General features: G+C 37.4%; 1 protein-coding gene across 2 annotated transcripts in view; it reads left to right on the plus strand.

Moving 5' to 3' along the window:
* Positions 1 to 19,715, plus strand: part of LOC149785323 (ligand of Numb protein X 2-like) — a 141,228-nt gene that overhangs the window by 11,278 nt on the left and 110,235 nt on the right. For both annotated transcript variants that reach the window (XM_089979219.1, XM_089979220.1), the window contains exon 2: positions 6,523 to 6,950. In XM_089979219.1, the coding sequence (XP_089835345.1) occupies positions 6,589 to 6,950 (362 nt within the window). In that variant the 5' untranslated portion in view covers positions 6,523 to 6,588. The remainder of the gene's footprint in view (positions 1 to 6,522; positions 6,951 to 19,715) is intronic.

The following is a 19,715-nucleotide window of genomic DNA, read 5'->3' on the forward strand; positions in this document are numbered from 1 at the left end:
TAATGTAATAGAATAGGATCTATTGTAATGTGTTTATTGATTGATAGTTATCATATATGCTCACTTATAAAACATGTCCAAATGCAAAGTGCACTGACCCAGATCTGCTATCGCATAATGCACCAGCAGATCTGGGTCTGTACAGTTTGATAGGAGTAATCAGTAGAACAAACAACATAGAACCTGGTCTGCAGGCACATTCTGCTATGGCAGATCATGATCTTTGTTTGCAGTTGGACTTGACTCATAAGTCATTATATATGGTATTGGAAATGTAACTGTTTCAATTTTGTTAGAAATCATTGACTTATGCTCCCGGTAGATTTCTTAATGAACATACCAATAATTAAATTGAACTTCCTCCCTAATTAATCTAATTAAAACTGCTTTTAATCTGACGGATGGTCAGTTCCAAAGAGCTGATATCTTGTGAACCATAGTTTCTCCAGTTTTTGATTTGAAAAAAAATCACTCTACACTAGATATTATGTCATGTTACAGGTTGATAAGTGGATGTGTAATCAATGAAACCAGCATAATTTGTGTAATTTTTCTTATCATCTAAATATTGGTATACCATGAATCCATGAAAAAGTATTTTTTGCTTTTCTGATTTTGTTATACACAGAACTATATTCCTAATTCAGATTTTGCAAGTAATAAGTGCCTAGGCTACAACGTTTACCAAAATTTCAAAGCATGTACTGAGAATATAGTAACCTAAGTGATGACATTTAATCAAAACTCATCCTTTCCACTGTACGCACATTAGGCTTAAAGATGGTGGGTATTTATATATAAACCCTTGCATGCAATACCTCACATAACTATAAAAATTATAGAAGGCATACACATTTTCCATGCTACTTTTCCAGTGTCTTCCATAGCACAACTTTTAGCAAGGTGAGCAATATCAGAGATACAGCTAACAAATTTTAACCAAGTTATCTTTATAAGTTTGGAAGCAAACTTTCCATGAGAAAAATGAAATATGTAACTCCTTGTCAAAATTTTTCCTCATATTACAGTATTCCCTTGTTATAACTGTCCTTTGGAGCCATAGAGTTTATATATCCTTGTAATGACACTGCCTTATAATGAAGTGCATGATACATATAAAGAATAATTAAAAATGAATGAACTGTGATCCATGACCATACTAAACTTATAACAAAAACTGTGTTATGATGAAGGGCCTTATAGTGAGGGAGCACACCGCTCCGATGGCCTAGTGGTTAGAGCGTCCGCCTCGGATGCAGGAGGTCGTGGGTTCGATCCCCAGCCGAGTCATACCAAAGACTTACAAAAATGGTACTAACATCTGCCTCGCTTGGCGCTCAGCATTAAGAGGTTAGTGTTAGGACTGGTCAGCCTGGTTTCAGGATAATGTGACTGGGTGGGACATCATGCTACATGTCTGCGGCATGATGCCCCAGTGCTAGACATCACTATAAACTGTCACACTGCAGACATCGTAGCGATATGACTGAAGAATTGTTAAAGCTGTTAAAAAATCCAGATCACGCACACGCATAGTGAGGGAGCACTGTAATAATTTTGCTTAGATTCCAAAAGTTTGGTTTGATTTAGTACTTTACAACACATCAACATGTGGGTTATTTTAGTGCCAAGGCAAAGCAAGTAAAGTGCCTTGCCCAAGGACACACCACAGTAGCTGACCCAGGCTGTTCCAATAGTATGACTTGAACCTGCATCCTTTTGGCTGTGAGTCTTGCATGCTAACCACTAAGGAAATCAAATTATAAGAACATAAAGTTTGAAAGTTATTGATGCCTGAAGTGTGGCATTTATTCTTGTATAAATTACACTATACTGCAAACAGTGTGACACATATCTGCTACTGTTTAAAGTGCCAGCAGATCAGGGTCTATGCTGGTCACTTGAAATCAGTAATAGAAAGAGCAGTGTAGAGCCAGATCTGCTATTGTATTGTGTCAGTAGATCAAGAGGGCCCAGTCTGGCCAAGTGGTCTAAAGCGCACACCTTTACCAGTCATTGCCATCTTGGCTCTGTCCACATGTGTTTAAGTCTCGGGGTCGGCCAGTGTGGGTATGTGAGAAAGCTACCCAGTAGCTTCCCAATGGTCTGTGGTTCTTGCTGTGTTTCCCAAGTTCTTCCTCCATCACTTATACTGGCTGCCATGTATTGTCTATCTTGTACTAAAAAATGGCATTTACCCCCAAAACAACAACAGCAAAAAGTCAGGGTCTATGCTCTTCCTTTGAAATCGGAAGTGGAATATAAATAGACCTTGATCTCCAGGAACGTTATGTTTTGATAGATCTGGGTCTATACAGTTTGTGCTGGCATGTTAATTATGAATTAACAAATATAGTACTTGAACATGATGGGAAATTCAGTCAAGACAAAAATGTTTTTATTGTGTTTGACATATCACCCTTGTTACACAGTCTGAGATCTATATTTCCTCAAATGTCCTTGTCTTTCTGTTATGTAATTTAATTTTCAATATTGGTGTGTGAAATACCTGTGAAATTTGATGTGTATTAGGGTTAAGAGGTTAAAAAAAACAAAAGTAAGATATATGGAATTCCTTCTTGATGAGTCATTTCCTTATTTTAAACATGCTGCACAGGTATTTTCATGGATAAAGGCAAATGAATACTCCTGAAACAATGTTATCCTATTTCTCACATAGATCTATTAACAGCTGATGAATCAGACACCTTTATTGGTACAGTATAGGGCACTTGAATTTTGTCAACTTGCCAGCAATTATACCCGTTGTAGATGCCACACACTAAGTGATCATGACTAAATGTGAGAGTGGCACTAAAACCTGTATCAGTAATAAGGACATGAAAGTTATTGACAAGCTAATATCAGGTTACCTGTAGAGAATGTATTGACTGTAGTGTGGCTTTATTCATTTGATTAATTATCAGGTTGTGGTAAGTATTGATGATCGTAACTTGTAATTTTGGAAACGTTTGCATAATTATAATTTTATCAACATTTGATGGACTTGTTAGAAATGGATTAATATGTATATTCAAAGGTGATCTTGCCTTAAATGTAACTGACTTCTTTAAATTTGAAAACATCACCAGTCAGAGTGGGATTAATATATTGCAAATCATTTTTTAAAATTTTATTTATTTATTCTGTCCTTGTAGAGTAGTGTTTTATCTATGATGAACATTTCAACATAGAAGTAGAGGAAGTAGAGGATAAGGGATATGCCTCTTCTGCCCCCAATAACCCCCAATAGTCTTTAATTTCCTGTACGTTTAAATTATATTTTTCATACAACATCAGACAATACAAATCATAATTTTGTTATTTACATTTTTAAAAAGTTTAAACAAAATTTTTCTTATTAAGTTGTTTTTAATTTTATACTTACAAAATGAGCTGAAATTACAGTTTTAAATATTGTATGCCTATATTTTGCACTTCCAAACAATAATTTCTGAAAATGTATAGGCAGTACATCAACCAATCGCACTATAATGCAACTTTAAAAGGCATTCTTAAGTATTAAATATTGTATGCCTATACTTACAAATAATAATTTATGAAAATTTATTGGCAATACCTCAACCAATCACTCTATAATGCAACTTTGCAAGGCATTCTTAAGTGTTAAATATTATATGCCTATACTTCCAAACAATAATTTATGAAAATTTATTGGCAATACCTCAACCAATCACTCTATAATGCAACTTTGCAAGGCATTCTTAAGTGTTAAATGTTGTATGCCTATATTTCCAAACAATAATTTATGAAAATTTATTGGCAATACATCAAACAATCACTCTATAATGCAACTTTGCAAGGCATTCTTCAGATCCATTTAAATAAAGGTTGCCATGGATATGTTGATAGAATGGTCTTGCGCCTACTTTACTGTCTTTACTTGCTTATAAGTCGAGTCAATCTGTAACTCCAAAGACCCAGATTTTCTGGTGCATAATGCACAAGCAGATCTGGATCTCTGCAGTTTGCTAAGAGAAATCAGGAGAACAAAAGAATTAGATCCTGATCTTTTGGGACATTATGCAATGGTGGATCAGGATCTATGTTGTTTGCCATTGGACTCAACCTATATACAAGTACATACAGTAATTAGACTATCAGAACAATTTATAAGCTATATTTCTTGAGAGCAGTGAATGAGAAATCAAGTTTTAATGGCATTTTTCCTAGATCAACAGCTCAAGTTGTTTGATAATATCAAATAGGTCACCACTACAGTAAAATTTATGACTTTGATAGAAGAAATCCTATCAGTTTGAGTTATTATATGTATTGTTGTGAGAACCTGGCTGTCAGACTACTAGAGCACCATTTAATTCCAATAGGGCATGTCCATTATGGACAGGGTTATGCTATCATTAGAAGTAAATAATAAAAAAAGACAGTAATTAAATTTTGTTTATTTTAATTAAGTTGTACATCAATTTATAAAAACTTATTTGAGATACATTTGACTATAATAATCAATTTGCCCATCCACAAATGTGTTCATCCTACCAACCTCTCAATCTGGGTTGTAGCTTGTATATTACATGTACTTTATTTAGAACTTAACTTTTATTGACCTATATAGCCAGGGTTCTGTTTATGTATGACACACACACACACACACACACACACACACACACACACACACTGAAAAATAGGTTGCCCACATAGGCACGTAAACAATGTCCTTATGGCCTGCTTTACTGGATTGATTGAAAATTGCCAAAACTTTGTGATGGGACCCAGGTTAGGCACTTTTTCATTGACTGTCACAAGACAATGCATTGTAGGTTTATCATGAGATGAAAATGGATCACAGACCACAACTGGGTCATAGAGACCTACTTTTCTGTTTAACACTGCCCAAAATTTGTGATGGGACCCAGGTTAAGCACTTTTTCATTTATTGCCACCAAATATGCATTGTAGGTTTATCATGAGATGCACATGGATCACACACTACAAATCGGTCACAGAGACCTACTTTTCTGGTCAACATTGCCAAAAATTTCTGATGGGACCCAGGTTAAGCACTATTTCATTTATTGCAACCAAAGAATGCATTGTAGGTTTATCATGAGATGAAAATGGATCACACACCACAACTGGGTCATAGAGACCTACTTGTCTGATTAACATTGCCAAAAATTTGTGATGGGACCCAGGTTAAGCACTTTTTTATTTATTGCCACCAGAGAATGTAATGTAGGTTTATCATGAGATGCAAATAGATCACACACCACAACTGGTCACAGAGACCTACCTTTCTGGTCAAGATTGCCTAAAACTTGCCTTCTGGCTCATGACCATAGCCTTTCACCTGCATCTTGGGATGTTGTTGTTGTTATAGGGTTTAACACCATTTTTCAGCACAAGATAGGCTATACATGGCGGTCAGTATTAATGGTGGAGGAAGAACTTGGGTAAACCCCAGAAAGAACCACCGACTCACGAGAAGCTACCGGCAAGCTTTCTCACATATCCACATTGGCCGAGCCCGAGACTCAAACCTACGCAGACAGAGGTGAGATGGCAGTGATCCGTGACAGAGAGCGCTTTAGACCATTCATCCACTCGGGTCCCCATCTTGGGATGAAGGTGTGTCTTGTACCAACACTGGGTTGCTGTGACCTATGCTTATAAGTTATGGAACACTACTTAAAAGATTTTGCTCATGCCACAAAGTTGGAATGTCTTGTGAAAACTATTCAAAATTCATTAAGAGTTTGGCGCAAATAATTTTCTGGGAGTGTTTTGTGAAATATATAAATTAGAGCAGGGATGACCCTGAATAACGGCCATCATTCAGTTTCCAGTAAATACAGATATTGCTGTGATAGAATTATGATATACATTACCACCAAAACAATGCTTTACAATATATTCAAATCTACCATAAATAATGACCTATATTAAACATTCTTTCACTCTCACATTCTTCACCATTTTTCTGCCTTTTCACGTTCCATTAAACAAAATTAGTTCATAAATCAACCTCAGTTGAGTAATTACTGGTCTTTAGAGATTATGTTTTCTTTCACGGTCCTGGCCTTGACTGGTTTAGATATCTATGAGTGATGTTACAGGAATCAGTAGGGTTGTTATTGTTGTCTTGGATAGATTAGGTGACTTTGCATCAGACCGGATTGGGGAATTTTCACATTAAACTCCTGGTCTGATCATACTTCACTCTCATCCATGACTTTTTGTTGTTGTCTTGGAATCAATCCATAATCAAGTAAGTTGTTTTGTGAGTACAAAAGAAATATATACACTTGATATTCCCACGTTGCCACCAGATAGTACAGGAGAGAAATGTGTCATGACAGGTACATTGGCTAAGATTGTTCACTTTGCAGCAGTGGCAGTTTGAGTCAGGCAAGGTGCTGAGGTTCAGTTTCGGTCTTTGTTTGGTCATGTTCATTTCTCCATTGCAGCTTAAACAAAGATTATTTAAACATTCAGGCTCAATGCAAGACTTAGTTTTAATTATATCAAACATTTTTACAGGTGTACAGCAGGTGGAGCTGATGACCATGAGAAATTTGACCAGCTAGCATCAGGGAGGTTTCCACAATGGAGTATCCTGATCCGGACCCAGAAGCTGATATCCCTCCTCCTCCATACTCTGAGGCTGATACAAAGTCCATCTCCTCAATAACAAGCCTGAAGCGTCTCGAGGCTGTGGTGTGCCAGACATGTGGACAGTTTCATGAGCCGAATGGGACGCATCTTTATGACTACCACACTCCTGTGGATGAAGACCTGCTGTGTCACATATGTTTACAGCCTCTTGTGAACCCGATAGACACAAAATGTGGACATACATTTTGCTCACGGTGCTTAAAGAACTACCTCCTGCTTCAGCAGCAGTGTCCAGTGGACAGACAGCCTTTGACTATCAGTGACTGCCAGAAATCCAGTATTCTAGTCAGAAGGTAGGAAGATTATATGTATAGTTTTAACAGAGTTTTGAAGTTTACAGTCTTTCAGGGCATGCGATGGCAGATCTGGGTCCTCGCAGTTTGCACGTGGACTCAATTTATAATGGTGTGTATATGGTACATGTTTGAAAATTTTGTTGAACAGTTATCAAAAATGTGATGGTACAATATCACAAGAAGTGTCATAACATACAATCATGTCAATGTTTCTTTATTTTGTGGATTTTACTGTTATAAACTTGGATGGTCATTCACTGGTCAGTCAGAAAGTACATTACTTTCATCTGGTATTAATGGCAAGAAATAACATATCATTTTCTCAGTTGAGAACTGATTTTTTATTTGATTTTAAAATGAATGAGAACTGTGTCATATATTCATGACTGCAAAATTTACCAGCATATACACTCATTTGCAGATGTAGAAGGGTCTTTTGATGGACCATACTGTCAGCACTGTTCATCCTGCATTACACATTTTGAGAGAGTTATGTCCCTTCAATCAGTTATTAACAAATTTGCTTGACTTGTGGATTAAAGAATATAGTTTCAAAATGCTTATGTTAAATACAAAAGTAAATTAGATATTACAAGGATGTATGGAATTTGTATGATCATCTTCAGAACCCTGTGCAGTTTAATTATATGTGTACCTTATAGGTACGGTTATATCAGTGGCCAGAGCAGACCCTGATGCAGGAGTACCAAGTTTGATATAAAACCAGGCTGGGTCATGTGTTTTTAGGCAGGAGCATTTACTCTCATGGCCCAGTGTCTAGTTATTGCAGCTCATTCTAAATGGAAAGTCATTTCAAGACATGATGTCTTGTTGGTCTTGGATAAAATTGGTGCTGATGTGACTTCAAATCTGGCAGCCAGCCTGTTAATCATTTTGCTGCTACTTCTAAATGGAAAATCGTATTGACATGGGCTTTCGCCAAAGATTTCATATAGTTTCTAAATGGTTCTGAATGATCTGATATCAAGTATGGCCACCATGGTAGCCATCTTGAAAATCTTGTTATTACTACTCCTCTGAGATGGACAGTTATATTTGCATGGGTTTTCGCATCAGGACTAAAGATATTGTTTTGATCCTAAATGGCAGCCAATCTTGAAAACCATGTCACTAGTCCTCCTAAATGGAAAGTCATATTGATATGGGGTTTTCACCAGAAGACTTCTTATGTTGTCCAGTTGGTCCTGAACAAAAATGATGCAGATCTCACATACAGTGTGACCGCCATGGCTGCCATCTTGAAAATCTTCTTCTTGATACTCCAACAGAATTAATGGTCTTATAAACACAAGGTTTTTACGAAAGTGCCTCCTATGGTATTGTTTGGGGCCTAAATGAAAATGATATGCTCCAGACATCAAGTATGGCTGCCACAATGAACATGTTGAAAATCTTGTCTCTTACCCCCCAGAATGGATAGTCATTTTGGAATATGGTTTTTACCAAATGTCTTTCTAATGGTTTCTCTTTTGCCCTATATGAAAATGGTGCAGATGGTATCAACACTATGCAGTTAATAAATGATGTTGTCCTGAATTCCTGGCAATATTTTCCAGAAAACAGAGTCAGTCCCTTCCTGTCATTGTGTTTGATTGTTTGTGAAGAACAAACAAGATGTACTGTACAGCTTATGTGATTTTTCATTTCTACACACATGGAAGTGCAATTAGAGAGAGAGCATGGAGAAGTTTAAGGAAAGACCTTTCACCATCTCCCCACAAATTATGATGGAGCTGCTATAGTTTCATGCAGAGAACAGCTGTGTACACCATGCTTTTTCACAGTCATATCTGCCAATCACTGCAAGTTGACGTAATGTTTGTGTGGCTTACTGTTTAGGACTCCATGAAGAGTGCATTCAGTTGGGTACTAAGTTAATCTCAGTTGCTTTAATAAGGCATGTTTCAGATAACATTAATGTAATGCCAGTGACACACAAACTTTATACATTGCATGAAGCATCTGAATTTCAACATATTCCTAGTTGTACTGGATATATCTAATAAATTATGTGAAGTCCTGTTGTTTATCTGTTAACACAATCACTTCTTCAACAAAACTACTTGCAGGATTGCCATAAAACTTCACACACGCTTTTCATCCTGAGGTCTAGTTGGTAGTTTTGGGGGTTCTATACAGATATTGTAAACTTTTGAGAGAGTTTTGGGTGTAATGTGAATTTGTCTACATTTGCAACATGCACAGTGGAGAGAATGTTGGTATACCTCTGTTATTTTCATCAACTGTGGCTGAAATTTCTGTGGATATTGTACTTATGAAATTGTACGTGATCTAAACACACAGCTAACTAAAATGACTGCTCCTTTGTGCTAAAAAGATCAGCTTGAATTAGTCTAAAGTACACTATCTTTATTAGTTTTTAAAATAGGGAAATACATTTTTGCCAGACTAGACAATAGCAGCTTCTGAAAGTGCAATGAATGAATTACCAAGTATATAAATTGTAAAAATAAGTTATCAATTCTTCCTTTTACATTTTACCTCAGAAGTCCAGGAAGTGAAAATGACCAAACAGAGCTAGCGGTTTTTTCAAAGGTGCACATCTGAAGTAAGGCCAGGCTATATACTATATAACCCATATTACACACATCAATCATTCACCAAAATAAAGGGAATTAAAGGTTTTTTCTTTGAACAAAACCTAAGATATACAAGGTCTTTTTTCTAAATAGTATAAACAGTGACAAAACCAGGGAAATTCTTTTTTCTTTAAAAAGTCTAACCCTGTGCAAAATATTGCACATGTAGATAAATCATTTTGAAAACTTACTCAATAGTGTTAAAAATGAATCGAATAAGAAGCATGTGCTCTCAGCGTTGAATACTCCTTCTGCTCGTATTGAGGTAATCACATTATCTAAGATCCAAAGTGCAATTACAAGACAAAAAGGTGGTAAATTTCCAGGATCAGATTTTTTTATTTGTGGAACATTTAAAATTTTCAGATACTAGACTTCATGTGCTACTGATGATTTTATTTAATTATATGTTTATACATAATTTTGTACCAGATGATTTCACAAAAGTTACAGTTATACTGCTACTAAAAAGACAAAAATAGCTAACAGACCTATAGCTCTTACAACTATTATTTCAAAAATATTTTAATGCGTCATACTGCAGAGATGTGAAGTCACAATCTCCGATAATCAGTTTGGTTTTAAAAGCAGCATTCAACAGATTTATGCCTCTATGCCTTTAAAGAAACTGTCAACTATTAAGTAGAACATGGCAGCCCAGTGTTTGCATGCTTTTTAGATGCTAGTAAGGCATTTGGTAGGGTCTTTCATTGGACACTCTTTAAAAGGTTTATTGATATTAAAATACATAGTTCATATTTTAGTTAACTGCTATGGCAAACAGTTGTATTATGTGAGATGGGAAATGTAATATCCAGCGCTTTCCATGTAATCAATGGGGTGAGGCAGGGGGGATATTCTTTCCCCTTTGTTATTTTATATATATATATATATATATATATATATATATATATATATATATATATATATATATATATATATATATATATATATATATATATATATATATATATATATAGAGAGAGAGAGAGAGAGAGAGAGAGAGAGAGAGAGAGAGAGAGAGAGAAGTTAAATCGTAAGCTGGGTCAGTGTTATGTGGGGTTACCTTTGCCACCAAATGTGTTGTTTCTTAACAATTTTAGTTTTGCTGATGATATGTCATTGATAAGTCCTTCAATCACAGGTTTAAGGAAATTATTAAAGATATGTGAACACTTTTGAGATTGATATCATCTATAAAACAAAAGAATCAGTATTCATGGTCTTTCAGCCAACTTCTTTCAAATTACCATTTGGGTCATATTTTGAAATCCAATCGGTTAGATAATGAGGATATGATGAGACATTAACGATTTTTGTGTACTTGAACAAACATGCGTCTATGTTAATTTAAGAATTGTTCATTGAATATCAAAATTCAAATCTTTTTGCTGCATGATGCATTGTGCTCCTCTGTGGACAAACTTTAGTGAATGTATAAAAAGAAATCTAGTTATTGGTCATAATAATAGTCTTTGTTTTCTGTTAGGTCTTCCTTGATGGATCAGTGCCTCCAACATGTTTGTAAATTATAATGTATTCAGTTTTGATGAAGTAATGAGAAAGTATGTATTCTCAATGATGACAAGAATATTTAATAGTAAGAACTGTATATTGAAATCTCTTTGGAACTATGACATTCATATAAATTCTCATATTATTAGCAGATGGAACAACTTACTCTTTAAATGTGTCACTTAATTTCATTCTTAACAATGCATGGCACAGTTAATTGTGTAGATGTATCTGTATACTTGTATGTATGATATATATGTTCTTTTATGTTTACAATGTTTTTACTTTATATCTATATTTTAATTTAGATGTATGGACTATATAGTCTGAAATAAAGAATTCTTATCTTAATTCTTATCTTATTTTATATGACACTGTAGAGCTCCACCATTTAAAGATGGTGTTATTCAGACATTCAATATGGCTGCCACAACAGCCAACTGGAAAATTTTGTTATTGATGCCGCACCAGAATGGATGGTCATATCAACACGGAATTTCCATTAACAAACTTCTTAAGCAGTTGAGTTGGTCATAAATGAAAATATTGCTCACTGTGAAGTCCAGTATGGCCACCATGGAAGCCAGCTTTAAATTCTAACTGTTACTTCTTCTGAACAGAATGGTATATTGACATAAGGTTTTATCTGCTTATTTACATTATAGAGTGCAGTTAAAAAAAATTGTGTATCATTCCCCCCTCCTGGAGGAAGTTGCATGTACCTGCTTTAACCATTTGTGGTACTATTGATTTATATCCAATGAGTGTACTATCAGTTTGTTGTAACCACAGTAATACAGAATTGTGCATATCTGTACTATTATTGTAGAAGCATTTTAAATCACACACACACATATATGCAGACACACACACTCAAGCAGCTCCAGTGGTTTAGTGGTTAGAGCGTCTGCCTCAGATGCGGCAGGTCGTGGGTTTGATCTCCAGCCGAGTCATACCAAAGACTTATAAAAATGGTACTAACAGTTGCCTCGCTTGGTGCTCAGCATTAAGAGGTTAGTGTTTGGACATGTTGGCCTGGTGTCAGGTAAATGTGACTGGGTGGGACATCATGCTACATGTTTATGGCATGATGCCCTAGTGCTAGACATCACTATAAACTGCCCCACTGCTGACATCATAGGGATATGGCTGAAAAATTGTTAAAACTACATTAAAAATCCAAATCACACACACTCAAGCAGCTTTTTTGTATATTTATTTCAGCACAACCCTTGTCTTATTTATTCTTTTAATAGCAAATTGACTAGTAAGTTATAAATTAATTCATAAAATTAGAGGTTTTTTTTATATATTTCATGTGACTTTATGTACTGTTATTTCTAAAGAGTAGTTGAACAGATGTCCTTGACTCATGGACCTTCAAAGTACTAGATGGAAGATCATTCTTGACATGAAAGTCCTTAAAAAAGGGACCAGGCAGGGACCTGTTAATCTTAATCATTAAAAGGCTTTGAAATCGAATAATCCTCCATAGTCTTCATACTCAGACTGATTTTCAAGGCCATGTTTGCATGTTCTAGCCATAAATGACACCTTGGATTACATCCTATCAGATGTATGTACAGTTGCATTTGGACAAATGATGATGAGATCAACAGATTATGTGAAAGATAATGAGCAGTAAAGATTTTATTTGGAGCTGTGATATTTTGATGACTGCATCATTCTTGTGCTGTTGAAGTATTAACAACAAACAATGCTCAAGACAAGTCATTAATCATGTGCTTGTCATAGACAATACTCTGGACAAGTCATCAGTAATCTGCCTCTCTCAGACTGCCTGTGGTTGAGAAAGTTATACATTAACAAATGTTTTCTATGAATGTTATGACTTAAAATTTGTGAATAAGATTGTAAAACAAAATTTGGGAATTTTCTCAGTTTTGTTGATTGTAGAGATGTAAACTATGGGTAACATTTCAGTTCAAAGATCCATTTACCAGTTTATCATTGAAAACTTCAAAAACATCTTGCTGGAATCACAACTAGGTTAACTCATTGGAGAGAAGGAGGAGAAAGAAAAGGTTTCAACATTTCCTCAAACTAATGTAAATTCATATATATGTGCACATAAATACATGTTCAGGTATGTATCTCTGATACACTTTTAAAGTAAATGCTTTCCGCCATGAAAGGAATTCTTATTACACGTACTTGTATATGTAAAAAAAAATCAGTGGTGAGAAATTTAAGCAATTTACCTTATCCAGAAAATCAGAACCTATTTTTATTCCTCAAAATCTTAATTCACACTGTGCAGTTACATATGTGCTAAGATAATATCACACCTTTTAAAGCAAATTGTCTGTATGAACTCATGATAACAATTCCTTGCACAGCTAGCTTTGTCAACAAAAAATATGTTGTTGTCAATTAAAATTTAATGTAAGGAGTAAATTCTTGTATATTTTGAGATCATTTACCCCAAATCATCCTTGCTGGTCTGTCAGGGCAAAATTAGGATTGTCTCCCCCTGGTATTATGGCAATACACTGTTACTCCTTGCAAATGCTTCCTAATTGATTCTACTTGATTTAAAAGCATTTTATGTAGACAGATATTTCTGTCAGATGAATAAAAAAAGGTCTGATGTATTTAACCATTTTAATCTTAGCTACTTTCCGAAACCTTTCACTAGTTCATAATGATCAATCCTCCTTTGTATTGATCTGAGAATAGCATTCTTATCTTTGGTTAAGTGCAGTTTAACTTGTAAAATCACTGTGTTTGCATTATAGCATCAATTAGCATTGTGATTGTAGCATTTGACTTTTATTTACAAGGTTGTCTTGAACTCAATTTATATTTTCCATCTAAAGATAGGTCAGCTTAAATTAGTTTCACTAGTCACAAATGTGACAAAAATACAAACCCAATATATAAAAATCAGAAAGTTGATGGAGTTGATGAAATAAAAAAATACATTGATATTGAAAAATATTGGTTGGCAGTATTTGTGTAGAGAAAGTTCGACATCAGTTTGAATAACATGATGAGTCTTTTGCATTAGGTACATGTTTCAGTTGTTGCTTTTTTTATCACAGGATCGATTTTGATACCTTTCTTCAGTTCAGTTTTGAATAAATCTTCTATTTAATCTGTTTTGGTAATGTAATGGGCACAGTGCTAGTGTCAGAAGAAAAGACCCTTGTCTTCCTTTATATTTATTACCAATATGGCTCATCTTTAATCAGTAACATGGATTTGCTATGCAAATTGACAAATATTTTTGATCATTGATTTGGACATTTTTTGCAAGTGAAGAATTTCAGCTGTTTTTATTTTGGTCCTCTTCTACCTTTGCTGTTTTAATTGTTTTCATTTCTTATTTTAGGAAAGAGTAATATCCATTCTCTCTATACAGGGGTAGAAAAATCCTTTACCCAGGACAACCAAACAGTAATGCCAGGCAATCATTTTTGCCAGTGTGCAAGCCCAGTCAGACCACTAAACATAAGAACATAGATGATATAGAAAATGATCTTGTTAGAAATTATAACGGAATTTGATATTATTTCCCAACAATGAATATTTGATTGTTAAATTGTCACACTGGATACAAATAGCAGGGTGTCTGAATTATCCCCATATAAATCTGTAAGAAGTGTTGGTGATTTCTATCAGTTAGAAGCCATACTAATCCACATTTGTTAATTACTCATCATTCAATTAGGTAATCATATTCCATACTACTGGCCCTTTGGGGTGAAGTTCCCATTAATAATTAATAAGACAATTAATGGAAAAGGATGGTTGTTTATCTTATAGTTCACTTCAAAGATTTCTTTAATAACATCAAATAGCATTTTTAGTTTCCTTTACAGGATCACCGTCTAGTGACCACTGATGATATTTACTGTGATTATTAAACTCACACTTGAAAGGCTCTCAGTAGTTCTCTGGTCGAGATTTCTCCCCTGAATCACTTTGTAAGAATAGAGAATGTCTTGTTAGTATCAGCATTAGAATGATATAATGACAGGACAGCTATGCTCAGCCTGCAGAGAAGTTCTAGCATCAGTTTTCCTGTTGTGGGATTTGTAAAGTTGCTGACTGCTTTCCAATTGTCCTCCAAGTTATGTTTATGCAATGGAGAAATTTCCTGACTTAGATATGTCCCCAGTCTTATTATCTTTCTCTTCAAGGCTCATATCCAAATATATGCTGGCAGGTTTAACCACTGAAAATAACCAAATGAAAAAATTGAGATTGATTTGGACTTGAAATAGTTAAAAAATACAGTCTTTGGTATTTATGCTTTTATAAATAATTTATACTGGTTTAAATTAATTATCTTGTAATATATTAACTGATGTATGTTTATCTTTGGATTGAATTTATTATATTTTCATGAAAACTTAAAATAATTTATAAGATACAAACAATGCATACTTTTGAAATATGCAATGCGAAAGTCAGTACTTTTGCTACCCACCTGCACATGCTTAATTAAACAGATATCCAGGCATTGTTGAACCAGTAATATTTCTTAGCCATGAGTTGTATAAAATACAAAGAGCTGTCTGTAAATACTTCCCTTAAAACATTTTGAGCAATGTAATGACAGTTAAACATAACAAAAAAATTAAAACTTACTCTAGTGTGTCCTCTGAAATCATTTATTATGGTCAGTCTCTTCGTCTTACCTCCCATCCACCAAAGGTCAGTCAATTTTCTTCAAAAGCTCAGAAGACATCATGACTACCTTTAATTCCTTTATTGCCTTCAAAAACATCCCACATTTGGCCTTAAACACCCCAAATTCCAACAATAAGGTATAATCAATTAACAGTTTGGTATGGACACCTGTCAGTTGTTTTTTTTAACCATTCTAATCATATCGTGCCAGTCAGTGTAGTGGTGGAACATTTCTGTCCTCAGCAGACTAGTTCTGACTGGTTTCTTTAAAGTGTTGATTGAACGTGGAAAATTACAGTGGGTTTATTTTGTTATCAATACCTTGTAAAACAAAAAAATTCCTTTAATTTTCAAAAGCGGTAGATTTCAACTAGAAAACATCGTGTGCATATGGTTGGCATCCGTTAGTCTCGAGAGACGATGGAAGTGTGCCCATGAGAGATGTACCGGTTGGTGGTTGTGCAGCATCTGCTGTGGCTATGGAGCCAAACACAGAAGAGTGGCAGTCCTTGCTGCACTTGAAGGTTGAGTCGGGTGTGGGTTGGAGCTGCTTCTTCTTCCTCTGAGATTGCTTTTCATCAGCTAGCAAGTGTGGCTTGTCTTCACCAGCTTCCAGACCAGTCATCAAAGCATGTTGCTAGCTGGATCTGTCTAGAGCAAGCTCGTCCCAGGTGTTGACATTGATGTCAAGGGCTATAATGACGCCCTTACAGATATCCAATTGACCTTTTGCCAGAGGCAAGTTTCAAATAAAGAAGGTCTTTAGGGATCCGTCCATCATCCATCTAATGTACATGGCCCAGCCATCTAATGCCACGTTGGCGGAGGAGTGTGACCATGCTGGGAATCTTGGTATGTTCAAGCACCTCATTGTTTGTTACTTGATTGCTCCAGGTGATCCTGAGTATGCATTGGAGCCATGGCATGTAAAAGGCGCTCACTCTTTTCTCTTGTGAGGTGTACAGAGTCCAGGTTTCGCTGGCGTACTGGAGAGTGCTTAGCACACAGGTATGGTACATGGAGATCTTAGTGTTCAGGGTCAGCATGCTGTTGTTCCACACTCTCTGCGACAACCTGGAGAGAGTTGTTGATGCCTGTCCAATCCACTTGTTGAGCTCAGCATCCAGCGAGAGGTTGTTGGTGATGGTAGAGCCAAGATACGTGAACTGATGGACTGCCTCAAGTTTATAGTTGTTGATGATGATGCTTGGGGGGTCCATGTCCTGAGCCGTCATGTTTGTTTTCTTTAGGCTGATGTTCAACCCAAACTCATCACATGCTATAACAAAGTGGTCCATCAGGCGCTGTAGCTCAGCCTCTGTTGAGTGGCTAGAGCAACATCATCTGTGAAGAGCATGTCCCTGATGGTTGCTTCACGCAGTTTGCTCTTTGCTTTCAGTCATGCCAGGTTGAACAGTCTGCCATCTGAACGTGTGTGCAGGTAGATCCCTTCTGTGGACATCCCAAAGGCATGCTTGAGCAGGACAGTGAAGAAGATGCTGAAGAGCATGGGGGCAAGGACGCAGCCCTGTTTCACTCCACTGTGGATGTCGAAGGGGTCGGATGTTGAGCCATCATACTGCACTGTGCCTTTCATGTTATCGTGGAAGGACTGGATCATGCTTAGCAGCTTTGGAGGACATCCAGTCTTCACCAGGATTGTGATGAGTCCGTCTCTGCTGACCAGATCGAATGCCTTGGAGAGGTCTATAAAGGCCAGGAAGAGGGGTGTCTGTTGTTCTCTGCATTTCTCCTGCAGTTGCCTGATGGAGAAGATCATGTCGATTGTGGACCTCTCTGCGTGGAACCCACACTGCGACTCTGGATACACTCTGCCAGCAAGCATCTGCAGTCTGTTCAGGATGACGTGTGTGAAGACTTTACCCACAATGCTGAGAAGGGACATGCCTCTGTAGTTCTTGCAGTCACTTCTGTCGCCCTTGTTCTTGTACTGGGTTACGATGTTGGCGTCTCATGTCCTGAGGCACTGCACCCTCATTTCAGCACTGGCAGAGGAGGTCATGCAGGTATGTGAGCAGCACGCTGCAGCCGCACTTCTTGACTTCTACTGGGATGCATCCTTCCCTGAGTCTTTACCTAAGGACAGTTTCTCTAAGGCCTTCTTTAGTTCTGCCACAGTAGGTTTCTTATACAGTTCAGCCATGAGAGGGAGGTTTTCAATGGCATTGATGGCATAATTGGTCATGTGGTTCTCTCAGGAGTACAGTTCAGAGTAGTACTCCACCCAATGCTCCATCTGCTTGCCCTTGTCATGGATGGTAATGCCTGTGGCAGACTTCAGTGGTTCTGTCACTTTCTTCGTGGGACCCATTGATTTTTTTAAGCCATCATACATGCCTCTGATGTTTCTGATATCTGCTGCTGACTGGATGCTCTGACAGAGCTGAAGCCAGTATTCATTGGTGCACTGCCGTGCTAACGTCTGCACTTTGCTTCTAGTAGACCTATATGCCTGTAGTGTCCTCTGGCAGGGGGATCGCTTGTAGTCCATGTGAGCACTGCGACGCTCTTCTATGGCTGGCGGGGGCCCCAAGTGGCCGAGTGGTCTAAAGCGCTCTCCGTTACAGATCACTGCCATCTCACCTCTGTCTGCGTAGGTTCAAGTCTAGGATTCGGCTAACGTGGGTATGTGAGAAAGCTTGCCAGTAGCTTCTTGTGGGTCTTTGGTTCTTCCCGGGGTTTTTCCGGGTTCTTCCTCCACCATTAATACTGGCCACCATGCATAGCCTATCGTGTGCTGAAATATGGCGTTAAACCCCACAACAACAACAATAACTTCTATGGCTGGCATGAGTGTGGTGGAGTTAGCCTCAAACCAGTTGTTGTTCTTTGCTTCTTACCAAAGATCCATGTGGCTATGCTGTACACAGTATCTCTGATGTGATCCCATCTCTCTTTGGGGGGTTCTGAATCAAACTTCTTGGAGAGGGCATAAGTGAATTCCTCAGCCTTGTCTGAATATGACGTCTTGCTCACATCAATGCATGGTTTACCCTCTTGCCTATAGTGGTGGACCTTCTTCGGCTGAAGCTTCATTTTGCAGCACAACAGCGATTGGTTATTGTTGCAGTCAGTCTTGTGGAAGGTACAGGTAAGAAGCACACCCTTCATGGCAGACCATCTCATAATGATCAAGTCCAGCTGGTGCCAGTGTTTGGACAGGGGATGCCTCCAACATACTTTATGCTGTGGTTTTGTCTGAAAGAATGAATTGGTGATGCTGAGGTCGTGGTATGAGCACATCTCTAGGATTCGCTGTCTGTTTTTATTCATCTTCCCAATCCCCAACTTGCCAAGACAGGAAGGTCAAGAGTCATGGTCGGCACCCACCCTAATGTTGAAGTTGCCAAGTAATATCAAACTCTCTTCGTTGGGAATTTTGTTAAGGAGCAAGCCTAACTCATCATAGAACTCATCCTTGGTATCTGTGGTGGCGCTTAATGTGGGAGTGTAACCGCTGATCAGGTTGACAGGCCTGGTTGTGGTGTGGAGGCAGAGAGATAGCAGTCTTCCATTTCCTTGTTGGCAGGGTTCTGTCATCCCCAGCAGAGAGTTCCTGATTGCGAATCCAACACCAAACTCTCTGTCTTCATTGGCGCTCTTTCCTTGCCAGAATAACGTAGTTCTTTTCTCTGAGGGACCCGGAATCTGGTAGCCATGTCTCCTGTAGTGAAGTGATTTCGACCTGGAGTCTTGCAAGTTTGTTGTTGATGACTGAAGTCTTTCGCTAATTTCCAGGAGATCAGTTGAGAACCCAGTCGGCATGGTCTGGACGTTCCAGGTACCTAACTTGAGGATTGGAGGTTTCCTTGTTCTTTTGTTATTTCTTGGTGTAGTAGTTGGATTTCGCTTGTCAGGTACTCACGTACCTTAAGCCCTATGCACCCAGCAAGGCAGGCGGACTGTGGTGGGATGGCACCTTATTGGCTGGGGGCTACCCAGCTTG

The sequence above is a fragment of the Sinohyriopsis cumingii genome, chromosome 13, assembly GCF_028554795.1.
Source record: "Sinohyriopsis cumingii isolate HCF-2022 chromosome 13, ASM2855479v2, whole genome shotgun sequence".
Classification (NCBI taxonomy): Eukaryota; Metazoa; Mollusca; class Bivalvia; order Unionida; family Unionidae; genus Sinohyriopsis; species Sinohyriopsis cumingii.